Below are 17447 nucleotides of genomic sequence, written 5' to 3' on the forward strand. Positions count from 1 at the left end.
CAGGCTCCTCTGTCCATGAGATTTTCCAGTCAAGAATGCTGGAGTGGGTTGCCATGCCCTCCTTCAGGGGATCTTCCCAACCCAGTGATTGGACCCAGGTCTCCCACTTTGCAGGCAGATTCTTGGAGTCACCTTGGAATATATGAACTTAGTACCACCACTGTGAGGACTTCTACTCCACCAGGCACTGCACACACACAGGCGCGCGCACACACACACACACACACACACACACACACATGCACACATGCACACACACACAGGTGCACGCACACACACACACACACACACACACACACAGGTACACGCACGCAGCAGACACTGGCCACCTAAACTATGTTACTTCTGTGTTTCTCACCCCGCATCCCTAACTACCTTGATTAAGTTAGAGTTTGATACAACTCTCACTGATAAGATCAGGTTATGTAAAGTGGTATCCAAAAATTCCAGTTTGTTAGTATTCTTGGTACCAGTATACTTGGGATTCAATTTTGGTATGGCCATTTTACACTTGTATTAAAGATCATTAAAAAATAGTTGAATGTGAACCTATGAGTTGCCAGGGAGAAAGATGAAGGGAAGGGACAGTTAGAGAGTTTGGGATGGACATCAACACAAAGCTATGTTTAAAGTGGATAACCAACAAGGCCCTGCTGTATAACACAGGGGACTCTGATCAACGTTATGTCTCAGTCTGGATGGAACAGGAGTTTGGGGCAGAATGGACACATGTATAAGTATGGCTGAGTCCCTCTGCTGTCTATCACAACATTGTCAATTGACTATGCTCCAATATAAAATAAAAAGTGTGTTCAATAAGTGTGTGTGTGTGTGTGTGTGTATATATATATATATGGATATATATATATGTTTATCTTGTCTCAAACCTTGAATTTTAAGGTATATGTGTACATCAGGATACAGAGAGGGATTGGGGATAGGGTAAAAAGAGAGAGAGAAATGGACACAAGAGGGAATAAAGACCTAACAAACTCAGATGTCTCCTGAGAGACTGTGGTCAAGAGGTTTCTTTGGTTCTGGTGACATTTCATGTGCTGTTTTCTTTCTTTTTTTTTTCCCTTGGATGTTCAAGAAAAATAATAAAAAAAATCAGAAATGTATTTATTCAAATGATAAAAAGTGATGTCTTTATGATTTGAAGCATTTGCCAACTGGATAACCCAACAGAAAGTGAGCAAAAGGACTGAGCCAACATCTCATAAACGGATAAATAGAAAGCATAATGAAACATGGACTGGATATTGACCTTCTTTAATGCAGGCAGCAATACTTACTTTTCTGGGACTGCTTAATACCTATTTGACTAATTAGTTTCATAGGTCTGACAACAGATGAGGCAAGACTCTCCCTTTTCATATGTGTCACCATCTCTTTGCTATCCTTGGGTTTGGATCGCTCTTCCCATAAGTCCTGTGGGCACATTTTAGTCCTAGTTCTGTTCCTCATCCAACAACTAATGATCTGTATGGTCCATCCACATAAAGCCTACCCACAGTGTAACAATTCTACTCTTATCACTGAGTAACGTCCTTCGTATTAGTCATCTGAGGACATTGAATTACACACACGTTTCTTTCATAGTCCTCTGTCTTCCTAATCATCATGCAAGATTCAAAACAGGAAGGAAATTCACCTGTTTTGGTCACCGTTGCATTTTAATGAAGTGTGTGAATAGATGGGTGCTTGTCCCAAAAGTAATTTAGAAAAATGAAAAGCTAGGAAGTAAAAATATGACAAGGAGAATGAAACCAGGTTAAATAGTATGATTCTGAAGCAAGTGTAGTAAACAAAACTAAATGACGTATTGAAAATTAATTGAACAGTAAATACAACAGTAATGATTTATGACATTGATATTATTAATGACATTGGCAGTGACCTAGAGATAAAAATAATATATTATGTTCATGAAATGTTTTGGTATGTAATCTCCCTTCCATTCACTCGCCAATCTAACTAAAATATTCTTAAAATTTTTGGTCAAGACTATGCCCCGAAAGTCAATTGAAAAGCAATCATTTGTTTAAAAAAATTATTTGAAAGTCTATTTACTATAGAAAAAGTGACATGTAATATATGGGTATATAATAATAGCAGGAAAATCAAAATTGTGACCACATTCACAAAGTTTAGTTCTAATTCAGTATATGACTTGAGAAAGCAACACAGAATCTGTTTCATATCATTCTCCTGTGGAAAATATATTTGTCAGTTTGGGGCTGAGTGCTTCTGAACTAGGAGTCCTCTCTGAGTTGTCTGGCAGAAAATGTGAAGTGTTACAACATTTTAAGGAAAAAATTGAAGACAGCAATAAATATTCAAAATACAGGTGTTCTTTAATTCAGGGTTCCCCAGAGTTGGCACAATTGACATTCTGGACCAGATCATTATTTGAAGTGAGGGTCTGTCCTGTGCATTGTGGGATGCTTACAGCATCTCTGACATTCATTGAGGCCTCAATATGTCACAGTCATAAAAGATTCTGGACATTGTTAGATGTACCCTGGGGGATGAAGTCATCCATAGTTAGAGCCAGAATCTGAATTTCACTTTCTTATGGTTTTGTAGTATTGATATACTAGAAATGGAGAAAACATAATTGATTGCTAGATTTGACCACACAAAATTTATATAGACTCACAATTCCTCTCAAATACATCTGCACCTAATAAGAGAACTAAATGGCAAATAGCCAGTTGGTGAGAAAAAAGTTCCATCATAAAAGTCATAAAAGAATGCCGTCAATTCATTCTGCATCACTCCAAAGCTAATACCTGATATCTTTAGGACTTCCCAGGTGACACTAGTAGTAAAGAACCTCTCTGCCAATGAAGGAGATGTGAGAGATGCAGATTCGACCCCTGGATCAGGAAGATCCCCTGGAGGCGGAAATGGCAACCCACTCCAGTATTCTTGCCTGGAAAATCCCATGGACTGAGGAGCCTCATGGGCTGCAATCTATAGGATTGCAAAGAGTTGGACAAAACTGAACCAACTTAGAAAGCACGGATGCACAATATCTTTTACCCCAATTAGTTAATAAAATATTGGGCATAAGTTCTACCCTTACTGGAAGTACTTTAGGCCTCTCATCCCTCTTCTCTTTGCACTTCCATTCCTATCATTTATTTGGCACCACTGAGCATTGTTATTGAATTCAATGTCCACTTTTCTTTCTAGCATCACAAAATATATTGATATTTTAATCAACCAAGCAAACAGCCATAGTGGTCTCTGGACTTTGAGTTAGGGTGAGTTGTTTCTCATGTAAATTTTTTGGATTTCATTTTATCTGAACATTTTTAGCAGTATCTTTTGAGGTCTCAGACTCACCTGCATGGGACTATGAACAGGAGGCTCCTTATGGAAGTCTGAATCCCTTCTGGGTGGATGATGATGGACACTGAAAATCTGTCCTCAGTTGAGAGAGCAGGAAGGAGGGGTCAAGCATTGGTTCTTTACTCAGACTTAGGACTCCAAAGGCAACAGTTAGTCTACTCCACACCCAGGCTATACAAGCTCAGAGATGCAACAGAGGTGGTATTTACAACTCTCTACATGTGCTCATTAGGTACATTTCCCTCTTGATAAATGACCTATAGGCACATGAATTCCCTGTGGGACTTGGTCTGGACAAAAAGTTCTTTTCTTTTTTTTCCTGTTCATTCTCTGTTCCCAGAAGACCAGGTTATAAGCCAGGCAAATTCAGTTTTCATTAATCCTTCTCCATTATCTCTACTCCTGCCAGAGTCTAAACTCTCAGCATCTTATCCAAACTCCAACTTTGAGTTTTCTCCAACAAGTGAGACTGAGGCAACTGTCTTGGATAGTTCTCTTTGCTGGTCAGTGCATTGACATTTTATAAGGACACAGCCCATAATACTCTTATAAAAATTTTATTTCCCTCTTTATAAGAGGGGCTACTTTGTTTCTTTAATGCAAAATATTGGGCAGTGAGCTCTTTGGTTTCTTTTGTGTGTGTGTGTGTCTGTGTGTGTGTGTCTGTGTGTGTGTGCGCGCGCACACACACTCAGTTGCTCACTGTGTCTGCTCTTTGAGACCCCACGAACTGTAGCTCACCAGGCTTCTCTGACCATGGAATTTCCCAGGCAAGAATACTGGAGTGGGTTGCCATTCCCTACTCCAGGTGATCTTCCCAACTCAGGGATCAAATCCGTGTCTTTTGTGTCTGCTGCATTGGCAGGCAGATTCTTCACCATTGCACCACCTGGGAAGCTCATTATAAAGTATTTTAACCTGCCTTAGCACATTGTATGGATTGTCTGTTTAAATTTAGAGAAGCTCATTCTGTGAAGTATCAATAGTATAGCGTATCCTCCATTCCCCATTTTAGAAAAGAGACTCAGAGACATTTCATATTCTGCTTAAATTTTTTCAAATTTCAAATGGGTTAGCTTACATAAAGAAAAATAAAGGTAAATGATAAAATAAATTAGCAAATTATTATCCTTATGATGAGAAAATTAACTTGAATTATGGTCATTGGTATGAGTAATGGCAATGGTTCTCTATATGTGGAAAAGAGTAAAAAGTGGTGTCAGAGATAGATTTGAAGATGCTATGATGCTGGCTTTGAAAATGGAAGGCCTATAAGACAAGGCATACAAGTGGCCCTAGATAGTGATCTAGGAAGATAATGTTTTATTCCCTGGAGTGTCCAGATGGGTCTCAGCTCTCCCAGACATCTTCTGTTCAGTCTAATGTAAGAAATATCAACAGCTGATCTGTAGAACTTTAATTTTTAAAGCCATTAGTGTAGAAACATGTTACTGAGAGGCAGCTCAATTCAGTTCTTTAGTTTCCCCTGGATAAAGGTATTTTGTAGTGGAACCCCACTTCAACCCCTTTGAAGAAGGGAATTAGAAGCAATTTGAAACATTTGTCTTAGTTACTGGTTCATTGATGGGCTTCCCAAGTGGCAGAGCAGTAAAGAATCTACCTGCCAATGCAGAAGACACAGTAGACTCGGGTTCAATCTCTGGGTTGGAAAGATTCCCTAAAAAGCGAAATGGCAACCCATCCTAGTACTCTTGCCTGGAGAATTCCATGGACAGAGAAGCCTGGCAGGCTATAGTCCTTGGGGTCATAAAGAGTAGGACACAGCTGAGCCTGTGTGCACACACTGGTTCACTGATCCTCGTTGCATAACTGTAAATGGAGTTTTATTTTGAGGGGTTAAGATAGGAAAAGTAATTCATATCAAACATATGCTCTCATATTCTATTTCAAATGTTATTATCTAAATTTCTACATTACTTAAATTCCATATTAATAAAGACATTCATTATTTTCATTACTTTATTTTCATTATTTACATTATTTTCATTACATTATTTTATTACTCTCCATTTTCTATAAAGGTTATTCTCAATATAATAAATGGGAATATATATGAGTCTGTGTGCATGTTTGTGTTTGTGTGTGTGTTTGCTTTTTAAACTAAAATATATACAGATAATGCACACATACACATACACTCCTTACCCTTCAATGTATTCTTTGGACTATACAAGTATTTTTACAGTTGTTTTTATTTTTTTTCCTCATAGCACCCCTTTTCTGAATGGCCTTCAGAAGTAAAGAAAAAGAATGTTTGGGTATTCCTTTTACAATAATTACATAACAAGGCAGAAAAACTTATAGTATACTTCCTCAGGTTCGGTTTCCCTGTGGTAAAGAATCTGTCTGCCAATGCAGTTTTGATCCCTGGGCTGGGAAGATCAAGATCCCCTGGAGAAGGAAATAGCAACTGACTCCATTATTATTGCCAGGAGAATCCCATGGACAGAGGAACATGGCAGGCTATACTCCATGGAGCCTCAGAATCTGACATGACTCTGTGATTAACACACAAATGGAAATTAAAAAGAAAAAAAAAAAAAAAACTTGGCACTCATAGATAACAAAACTTAAGAGTGAGTTATCTAAATTATATAAAGAGGTCAAAATCAAAATATAAAATCCAAGAAAAATAGAAGAAGTATGTTCTATCTTCACAGTCCGACAAAACATTGACATTTGGCTAAGAATTTGAGCTCTGCTATTACAGGTACCTCTTAAGCCCTAGAACAACTGGACCCTTTATACTTACCTTTCCAAAGAACATGTTTAGACCCCTCTTTAAGTTTCTATTTCTCAGACTATAGATGAAGATGTTCTACATAAATGTGACCACAGTGTACATCACTGAGGCTGTTGCACTTGAGTTTGAGCTGTGGGTAGCAGCAGAGCTAAGATGCATCCTAAGCCTGTACAATAAAATAAGTGGGCAACTGAGAGATGAGCTGCACAGATAGAAAGTGCTTTTTACTTCCCCTGAGCTGATGAGATTCTGTGTATGAAGGAAACTTCCTTAGAGTAAGGGTAAAAGATACACATGAAGGAACCACCAGCCAGAAACAGAGCTAAAGATTACATCACCATGGTACTGAAAAAGATGTCAGAGCTGGCAAGTGGAATCATCTGATTGAGTTCACAGAAAAAGTGTGAGATTTCTGAGATGTTACAGAAGGTCAGTCACAACACCATTAAGCTTTCTAACAAGGAATTCAGGACACTGATGATCCAGGACACCAGCACCAGCAGTCCACAGAGCCAGGGGTTCATGATGACCGTGTAGTGCAGTGCAGGAGGTGACAGATGGCTGCATATCTATCATAAACCATCACTGTCAGGAGAAAGATATCCAGTCCAGCAAGAAGTAAGAAAAAATAATGTGGGTGCTACAGCCTTCATCGGTGATAACTTTGCTCTGTGTCTGGATGCTCCACAGCATCTTTGGGATGGTGGTAGAGGTGAAACAGATGTTTACAAAGGACAGGTTGGAGAGGAAGAAGCACATGGGGTTGTGGAGGTGGGAGTCTGAGTGGACAGCAATGATAATGAGTAGGTTTCCAAACACAGTAATCAGGTGCATGGAGAGAAAAATAACAAATAAGAGGGTCTGCATTTCTGATTCCTCTGAAAATCCCATAAGAAATTAAGAAACCGCTGTTAGGTTCCTTGGTGCCATGTGGTGGTGGAGACTATGAGAAAAGGAGAAAATAACATAACAAATTTTCACATAAATTGACATTACTACATTGTTGAAATGCTACCATTTTTATTTTACCATGAATAAATTAATTTCAGTATTTTGTGCATGGATTTCATGCACTGTAGGGAGCCTCCTACATCATCTCTAATTAGGTGCGAGTACAGGTGGCCATGAGGCATGGGCTCCCATCCCCATAGTCACCTAGGGTTACATGACTCTTCCTCCTAGTTCCACACCTGCAGTGACTGAGGTTGTTGAATCTTAACACACTGAACATGTCATGTGTGTGCAAGCTAAGTCGCTTAAGTCTGTTTGACTCGTTGTGACCCAATGGACTGTAGCCACCAGGCTCCTCTTTCCATGGAATTATCCAGGCAAGAATACTGAAGTGGGTAACTATTTTCTTCTCCAGGGGATCTTGCCTACCTAGGGATCAAACCTGGGTTTCCTGCACTGCAGATGCATTCCTTACTATCCACCAGGAACATGCCATGGCATCCTTATAACACCAGCTCCACCACCTACTATCACTCTACCCTTATGGCATCATAGCCTGTGTCTCAGGAGTTCCCAGGTGCACCAGAAAATCTACCTACCCAGCATACCTGGCAACATTCCAGTCACACTGGCAGCAGCAAGGTACCAAAAATCTCAGAGACACAAGAAGCAATAGCTAAGTCTCAGGATGACACCTCTGACAGAAGCAATGGAAGGTGGAAAGAGCAGAATAATAAACAAAGACAGTTCAGGCAGAAGAAATTTGTAACTGCTATACCATCACCTACTGGACAATGAGAGCAAAGCCTCAAATTTTTAACTGATTCTGAACCAGGGAAAGGTAAAACCTGGATTTAGAAAAAGCAGAGGAACCAGAGATCAAATTACCAACAACTGCTGGATCATAGAAAAAGCAAAGGAATTCTAGAAAAATATCTTCTTCTGCTTCATTGACTATGATAAAACCTTTGACTGTGTGGATCACAACAAACTGGAAAATTCTAAAAGATGAGAAAACCAGACCACCATACCTGTCTCCTGAGAAACACGTATGCAGGTCAAGAAGCAGCAGTGAGAGTATTACATGGAACAACTGACTGGTTCAAAATTGGAACAGGTGTACTTTAAGGCTGCATGTTGTCACCCTGCTTATTTACATGCAGAGTACATTACGTGAAATGCTGGGCAGGATGAATCCCAAGCCGGAATCAAGATTGCAGTGAGAAATACCAACAACCTCAGATATGCAGATGATACGACTCTAATGGCAGAAAGTGAAGAGGAACTAAAGAACCTCTTGATTAGGATGAAAGAGGAGACTGAAAAAGCTGGCTTAAAATTCAAAATTCAAGCAATTAAGATCATGACATCCAGTCCCAGGTTTGGCTGTGAGTCGAGAGCTACACCGGGATTCATGACCTCCAGAGGAGAGGATTTTAATCCAAGGCCAGAGATAAGGCTTGATCACTCAAAGATTTTGTGTAATAAAGTTTTATTAAAGTATAAAAGAGACAGAGGAAGCTTCTGACATAGATATCAGAAGGGGACAGAAAGAGTGCCCCTCTTGCTGTTTCCTAGCCAGAGGTTATTTATCTGTTAGCAAGTTGCTAATCAGATACAGAACCACCTCAGAACTGAAAGGCCCCGCTCCTATAGCATACATTTTGAGATAGCATTGGCGCAAGGTGAGTCATCCCCACCACAAAACAACTGACATGAATCTTAAAGAAAGGCAGATTTCCAATCAAATACATAGCTTCCCTAACATAGCTTAAGGGACCATTTCCATGAGTAAGACATACTGGTTTGTTGGGCCATTTTCTGTTCAAGGTTTGAGTCTTAGGCTGAACCTTTTAGAAGAAAGGCAGACTCCAAGGCAAATACATAGGTCATTAATATAGCTTAAGAAAAACATTTCCATAAGAAAAATGCATTGGTTAGCTCAAGGTTTGAGAAAAGTTAAGTTTAGGGGGAAGCAGGTGTGATCATAACAACACCCAATTTAAAAGAAACCTCCTTTTAATTTTGTATAGAGAAGGAAAAAAGCAAAAGTCTGTCACTTGCAGTTTACTTCCTCCTCTTGGGGGCATCTAGCCTTCCTATCTGTTACCCTCTCAATTTCATGGCTAATAAATGTGGAAAAAGTAGAAACAGTGACATATTTTATTTTCTTGGACTCCAAAATCATTGTGGATATTGAGTGCAGCCATGAAATTAAGACATTTGTTCCTTGGAAGAAAAGCTATGACAAACCTGGACATTGTATTAGAAAGAAGAGACATCACTTTGCCAACAAAGGTCCATATAGCCAAAGCTATGGTTTTTCCATTAGTTATGTACAGATATGAGAGTTGCACCATAATAAAGAAGACTGAGCATGAAAGAATTGATGCTTTTGAATTGTGGTGCTGGAGAAAATTCTTGAGAGTCCCTTGGACTGCAAGGGGATCCAACCAGTCCATCCTAAAGGAAATCAGTCCTGAATATTACTTGGAAGGACTGGAGCTGAAGCTGAAGTGCCAATACTCTACCATGTGATGTGAAGCCAGTCTTTCCCAACTCCTTGGGAAAGACCCTGATGCTGGGAAAGATTGAGGGCAAGAGGTGAAGGGAGTGAGAGAAGATGAGATGATTGAATGGCATCACTGACTCCATAGACATGACTTGGAGCAAACTCCAGGAGACAGCTAAGGACAGGGAAGCCTGGAATGCTGCAGTTCATGGGGTTGCAAATAGTTGGACATGACTTAGGGACTGAACAACAAGTTCCTCACTTCAAATGCTCCAGTAGAGGAACAACTCATCACACACTAGAAAGAAGTACAGTAATGCTACCACAGAAAGAAAATAATTCCCCAGAAACAAAACTTCAAAGCACAGGATTTTGCATTCTGGTGTTAGTTGCTCAGTCATGTCTGACTCTTTGTGACCCCATGGACTGTAGCCCACCGGGTTCCACTGTCCATGGAATTCTTTAGTCAAGAATACTGGAGTGGGTTGCTATTCCCTGCTCCAGGGGATCTTCCCAACTCAGGGATCCAACCAAAGTCTCCCACATTGCAGGCAGATTCTCCACCATCTGAATTCAAAGTATCTGCCATGAAAAAGCTTTACCAATTGAGTTCAAAGTATTTGCCATGAAGAAACTTAATGATCCATAAGTGAAAGTGAAGTTGCTCAGTCATGTCCGACTCTTTGCAAACCCATGGACTATAGCCTACCTGGTTCCTCCGTCCATGGGATTTTCCAGGCAAGAATACTGGAGTGGGTTGCCATTGCCTTCTCCAGGAGATCTTCCCAACCCAGGGATTGAACCCAGGTCTCCTGCATTGTAGGCAGACGCTTTACCGTCTGAGCCAACTATGCAAGTCAATTCAATGATTTAAGAAATTAATGAACAGAAGGCGTGTTTTACCAAAAAGGTTAAAACTTTAAAATGGAAGCAAACAGAAATCCTAAAGCTGAATAACGAATCTCTCTCAGTCATGCCTGACTCTGTGACACCGTGGACTGTAGCCCACCAGGTTCCTCTGTCCATGGGATTCTCCAGGCAAGAATACTGGAGTGAGTTGCCATTCCATTCTCCAGGAGATCATCCCGACCCAGAGATCAAATCCAGGTCTCCCTCATTGTGGGCAGATTCTTTACTATCTGAGCAACCAGGGAAGCCCAAAGCTGAAAATGAAAAAAAAAAAAAAAAAAGCAAAAACCACCACCACCACCAACAGCATATAAAGAGATGAAGAAAGCACTAAAAATCATTGGAAATAAAGAGAGAATACACAAGCTTGAAGATAAAAATCTAAAGATTATACAAGTAGAAGGGGAGAGAGAAATGAGACAGTCAAAATATGAGGAAACTTAACAAAATCTGTTTGATTTTTTTTTTTTTTTTGAAGGTCAGCATAAGAGTAATGGGTATCTCAGAAGAAGAAGACAGGGAAAAGGGAACAAAAAGCTTTCTTAAGCAAATTATAATCTACACTCTCCAATCCTGGAGAAGGAACATGATATATATACTTACATGAAGCTAAACATCATCTAATTACCTCAATGCACAAAGATCTTCCCCAAGACACATTATAAGAAAATTGTTGAAGTGAGGAACAAAGAATAATTTATAAGCAGACAGGGAAAAAGAAAGGTAACCAACATGAAACCTTCATTAGCCTACCAGCACATTTCTCAGTAGAAAGCCTATGAAACCAGGAGGCAGTGAATGTCATTCTGAAAATACTGAAGGACAAAAATTGTCACCTAAGAATACTCTACCCAGCAAAGTTACCATTCAGATATGAAGGGTAAATAAAGACTTTTAGACAAACAAATGCTCAGGGAGTTCATCAACACTAGGCATACCTTACATAGATGCTGAAAGGAACTCTTCTACCAGAAACAAAAAATGCAAAATCACACAACATTTTGAGTAAGTTGATAAATAGGTGGAATTTGAAGATTCTAATACAGTATCAGAATAGGTTTTAAGCACTTTTTATAGCATAAAGTATAAAGGACAGATAAAGCAGAAACAATAATTATAGCTACTTTAGGTAACAAACTATCAACATAAAAAGGAATAACTGAGGTAAATAAAACACAGAAGGGAAAGATGAAAGTATGGAGCCATATGTGCAAATGAAAATAAGATGCAATCAGTGGGAAAAGTACTGTTTAATCTACAAGACATTTTAAATTAACCCATGGTAACCATAAATCTAGAGTAGAGACATGAGACATCAAGAAAGAGGAAACTGAAAGATGCATCATAGAAATCCACCAACTTGAAATGGCAGACAAGAACATAAGGAAAATTTTAGAATCAAAGGAAAAATAGAGTAACCAGAATACAAAAGAGAAAAATAGCAGGACTAAGTCCTTATCTATCAATAATCACTCTAAATGTAAACAGATTCAACACACCAATCAAAAGTCACAGAGTGTCTGGATGGATTTAAAAAACAGACTCAAATACATTCTATCTCAAAGAGAGTCACCTCAGCTCTAGAGACAAAACTTCGCTGACTTGAAATGTATTCTTGTGTTTGACTATTTGTGGACATGACTCCAATTCTCCACCTTTATCTGCATTCACGTATTTGACAAAGTGATAATAAAATACCTTCCATCAGGTCATGGAGTTTATGTCTCCACCTTTGTATCCACTCTGGACTGATGCTTTTTTGTTTTTTTCCTGCTTTTGTTCATGAAATATAGAGAAAATGATGATGTGACTTAAGTAGACTTCATGCATTTCTGCTAATCTCTTTGGGAAAGTCACCTCAGAAACATATAAACACATCCAGGTGGGCCATCCAGAGGACACATGGAGCAGAGCTTGATTGTCCCAGACAAGGCCATGATAGATCAGCCTGTTGCTAGGTGAGCCGCAGTATATTAGAAAACTCAGCGAAGATCAATGGAGCCTGCCCAGCTGACTTATATGTGAGTAAAGACACATGAGAATCCTAGCAGAAATCTGAAAAATTCATTACCATTACCTTTTAATAAAACAAAATGTCAAACTATTTGCTTTCAGGATGTCTTCCTATACAGCAATCACTTACTAATACAACAACCAAACTGAGTAGAAGTGAAGGCATTTATAAACATTCACTGATTCTTACTTTTGATATTTGCTTTGATATCAACACAACTTTAACACAGATCTGTTATTCAAGTTTACTTCAGTAATGTGTATTAAGATTTGACTTCACTGAGATTCCTTTCCAGGAAACCAGGGAAGTGTGGAGGGAAATGAATATTCATGGAGAAAAATATGTGATCCTGAAACACTAGACTAGACAGGAATTGAGCTTCTCTTGTGTGAACTTTTCTTGTAAGTCATTCTTGATCATAATGAACGATGAGATTTATGATCATAATGGGTGATATTTAAAATAAATATGCATTATGCCTTAAATATTATGGCTATTAAAATAGATGGATATATTTCATTTAGAGCAATAGAAGAATTCATTTGTAGGCATAACTCGAGGTTTTCAATGAGAAACAAGAATATAATCCAATATAGAACATATAAAACAAGCCATCAACACTTGAACTCCAAGGTAAATCTCCCTTTACGTGAATATTGATCTTCCATAACTCAAGGAATAGATGTGCAGCATGAAAATAAAATAATTTGCAAGTAATATGAGCTACATTTTAATATTCTTTTCTCATATTTCACATATTTATTATTCCCAATGATTTATTCAAATCTGCATTAGTTTAGAAACTTCATATGGAGATTTGTATGTGATACTCTGTTTTTGCCATTGGCCAGGTGACACTAGTGGTAAAGAACCCACCTGCCACTGCAGAAGACACAAGAGATGTGAGTTCAATCACTGAATTAGGAAGATCTCCTGGAGTAGGAAATGGTAACTTGCTCCAGTATTCTTGTCTGGAAAATTCCATGAGCAGAGGAGCCTGGTGGGTTACAGTACATGGGGTAACAAAAGAGACAGACACGACTTAACAAGTAAACAACAAAAATGGTGAAAATTGTAGAAATAGAGTCAGAGAATGTAACACTGACCAGAAGATTAAAATTCAGTGACAAGCTATAAAGCACAATGTCTGTTGAATTCCAGAATATCAAGAAGAGCAGATAAGGTGGTAATATGCAAAGGAATGACACACACCAGTGTGAAATCAGTGGTCTGAGATTTCCTTTGTTATAAACATGTAAGTAACCGTGAATGCCTTTGTTGTTGCTCAGTTTTCAGTCGTGTCTGTCTCTTTGCAACTCCATGGACTGCAGCGTACCAGGCATCCCTGTCCTTCACCATCTACAAACTCGTGTCCATCGAGTCAGTGATGCCATCCAACCATCTCATCCTTTGTTGTCCCCTTCCCCTCCCACCTTCAATCTTTCCCAGCATCAGGATCTTTTCCAGTGAGTCAGTTCTTTGCATCAGCTGGCCAAAGTTTCAGCCTCAGCATCAGTCCTTCCAATAAACATGAAGGACTGATTTCCTTGAGAGTCTTCTCCAACACCACAGTTCAAAAGTATCAATTCTTCAGTGCTCAAACTTTTTTAAGGCCCTGTTCTCACATCCATACATGACTACTGGAAAAACCATACATTTGATTATATGGATTTTGTTAGCCAAGTTATGTCTCTGCTTTTTAATATGCTATCTAGGTTTGTCATAGTTTTTCTTCCAAGGAGCAAGGGCCTTTTAATTTCATGGCCGTAGTCACCATCTGCAGTGCTTTTGGATCTCAAGAAATAAATTGTTTCACTTGATTTTGTTTGTTTCCATTGATTTTCCATCTGTATGCCATGAAGTGATGGGACTGCTTGCCATGATAGTTTTCTGAATGTTGAGCTTTAAGCCAACTTTTTCACTCTCCTCTTTCACTTTCATCGAGGCTCTTTAGTTCTTCACTTTCTGCCATAAAGGTAGTGTCATCTGCATATCTGAGGTTATTGATATTTCTCCTGGCAATCTTGATTCCAGCTTGTGTTTCACCCACCCTAGCATTTCACATGATGTACTCTGCATATAAGTTAAATAAAGAGAGTGACAATTTACAGCCTTGACGCACTCCTTTCCCAAATTGTAACCAGTCTGTTCCATGTTCAGTAGTTTTTTGTTTGTTTTTTACCATAGTAGTAGTACAGCTCATGAGTATTCTTTATTAAAACAAAAGGAAAACATTAGGTACAATAATATTACTTGAGAATAAATTGTTTTTTAAGAAATCTATCGACTAAAATGATAAACAGTAATCCCCAAATTGCTCAGATTTAACTTTGAAAGCAAATTTTAGCAAGTGGGAAAGCATGAAGGCAACAATTCTTGGATAAGAGAGAAATTACAGAGCTTAATCAAGTGAGCTATATAAATTTATAAAGGAGGTGAAGTCAAAGAAATGAAAATTCCATCAATAGCATGGAAAGAGTAGGTTCTACTTCTAAGATCTGATCAAAAGTTTCAATTTCTGCCTATGAGGCTTTAAAGCTTTCAATCATGCTACCTCCTTCCACTCAGAACAATTGGCTTCTTTTTTATAACTGCAGTCCTAAAGAATGCTTTCAGAGCCCTCTTTATGTCCTTGTTCCTCAGACTGTAGATGAAGGGGTTCAGCATGGGTGTGACCACAGTGTACATCACTGAGGCCGTTGCACTTGAGTGTGAGCTATGGGCATTAGCAGGATAAATATACACTCCTAAGCAGGTACAATAAAATAAAGAGACCACTGCAAGGTGAGATGCACAGGTGGAAAATGCTTTATGCTTCCCCTGAGACGATGAAATCCCACGTATGCAGCAAACTATCCTAGAGTAAGAGTAAAGTATACCAGCTAATGGTGAACCTCCCAGCAAGACAGCTGAGAAATATAGCACGGTGTCGTTAAGAAGGGTGTCAGAACAGGCAACGTGAACCAACTGTTTGAGTTCACAGAAATAGTGAGGGATTATTACCACTCCACAGAAGGACAGTCTTGACACCATGAAGGTTTGTAAGAAGGAATCCAAGATACTGATGACCCAGGACACCAGAACCAGCAGTGCACAGAGCCAGGCGTTCATGATGACCGTGTAGTGCAGGGGGTGGCAGATGGCCACAAACCGGTCATAGGCCATCACAGTCAGGAGGAAGTCATCCAAAGCTACAAAGAGTGTGAAAAAATACATCTGGATGATGCAGCCTTCATAGGTTATAGCTCGGCTCTGAGTTTGGATGTTCCACAGCATCTTTGGGATGGTGGTGGAGGTGAAGCTGATGTCTACTAAGGACAGGTTGGAGAGGAAGAAGTACATGGGGGTGTGGAGTTGGGTGTCTGAGCTGATGGCCAGGATGATCAGCAGGTTTCCAAACACAGTAATCAGGTACATGGAGAGGAAAAGCCCATATATAAGGGGCTGCAGTTCTGATTCCTCTGAAATCCCCAGAAGAAGAAATTCTGAAACATTTGTCAGGTTTATTGGTCTCATGTGGTGGAATTGACTACTGGAAAGGAGAAAATGACATGTCTATTTTCACAAAAATTGACATTGCTCACATTGTTGAAAAACTATTGTTTATATTTTACTTAAGTACACTTAATTGTTTTTTCCTAAGTTCAGTATATTTTTAATGGGTTTTCCCCTTTATGGAATTATCCATGTCATCTCAAATTCACAAGGTTTTCTCACTTGTAGATTTTTTTGCAGGCTGTCATATATTCCAAATATTTAATGAGAAATTTTACAGTTCATTTGGGTAGTATAAGTTGAATAATGACATTGTTTCAGGTGCTGCCCAGGGTTCTACAAAAGCTATAAGAATCTAGACACAAAGAAAATATAAACTATATATATATATGAAATTTGGCTACATATGTGTTAATATATATCACTTGTCATATGATGACTCATGCTATGAAAACATTTGAAAAGAGTTATAAGTAAAGAATAGAGAGGGGATACTATTTCTTATGACTGTTCACATAAGACATGCAAATAAGATGACATTTGAATAGAGACCTCAAGAAAGAGAGAGCAAGAACACTGAACTTACCTGGCAAGGAGAAATGTGTGCCTGGCAAGGTGAACACTGATGTAACAGCTGTGGTATAAAAGCCCTGGGGAAGGTGCTTGTTTAACAGGTTCAAGTTTTTAAAAAAGAAAGCCAATTTGGGGAGGTTAGTGCACATGATGAAGTGTGAGGAGGGGTGGTGTCAGGATGATGTAGACCAAGGTGCCTTCCCTGTTGCTGCTGAAACTTCAAGTCATAAGGAAACCTTCATCCACACTATGTTCCTCTAGCACATTTTGAAATTGCTGCAAAGGTGTCCAGTAAGTTTAAATGCATCTCTTCTGTTGATTGAGTTCTGGCTTCTGTGTATGAGTCACCTTGGAATATGTGAGCTTATTATCCCTTCTGTGAACACTGCTCACGTGATACAGAGCAAGAATACACATACACACAGTAGACACTGGCTACTGGAAGGCTGTTGCTAAGCCATGAAAGACGCCGGGATTCTTGGCCTCCGGAGGAGAGGAATTCAATCCGGGGCCAGTGACAAGGCTTGATATCGCAGAGCTTTTGTGTAATATTTTTGTGTAAGTTTTATTAAAGTATAAAAGAGACAGAGAAAGCTTTTGACATAGACATCAAAAGGGGGAAGAAAGAGTGCCCCCTGCTAGTCTTTAGCTGGAGGTTTTATGTCTGTTAGAAAGCTATTAATCAGATAAGAAAGACACCTCAAGGTGGACAGTTTCACCAGGGCCCTCTCCCACAATATGCACTTTTGAGCTAGGATGGCAAGAAGTATGTCATCTCCCAACCATAAAATAAATGATATGAATACTGGTTTGTTGAGCTATTATCAGCCCAAGATTTGAGAAAAGATAAAATGTTAGTCTGAGGTGGA

General features: G+C 39.1%; 1 protein-coding gene and 1 pseudogene across 1 annotated transcript; both read right to left on the reverse strand.

Annotated features, from left to right (window-relative positions):
* Positions 1-6085: 6085 nt before the first annotated feature.
* On the reverse strand, positions 6086-6958 carry LOC136155850 (olfactory receptor 7A17-like; annotated as a pseudogene).
* An 8102-nt stretch (positions 6959-15060) lies between these two features.
* On the reverse strand, positions 15061-16026 carry LOC136155877 (olfactory receptor 7A10-like). The gene has a single exon (XM_065918071.1). The coding sequence runs from the start codon at positions 16024-16026 to the stop codon at positions 15061-15063; it is 966 nt and encodes a 321-aa protein (XP_065774143.1).
* Positions 16027-17447: the final 1421 nt, after the last annotated feature.

This window comes from Muntiacus reevesi, chromosome 1, assembly GCF_963930625.1.
Source record: "Muntiacus reevesi chromosome 1, mMunRee1.1, whole genome shotgun sequence".
In the NCBI taxonomy this organism is placed as follows: Eukaryota; Metazoa; Chordata; class Mammalia; order Artiodactyla; family Cervidae; genus Muntiacus; species Muntiacus reevesi.

What these genes read in the sequence shown, in the direction of transcription:
- LOC136155877 (XM_065918071.1), bottom strand. Translation starts at nt 16,026, where the DNA reads ATGAGACCAATAAACCTGACAAATGTTTCAGAATTTCTTCTTCTGGGG.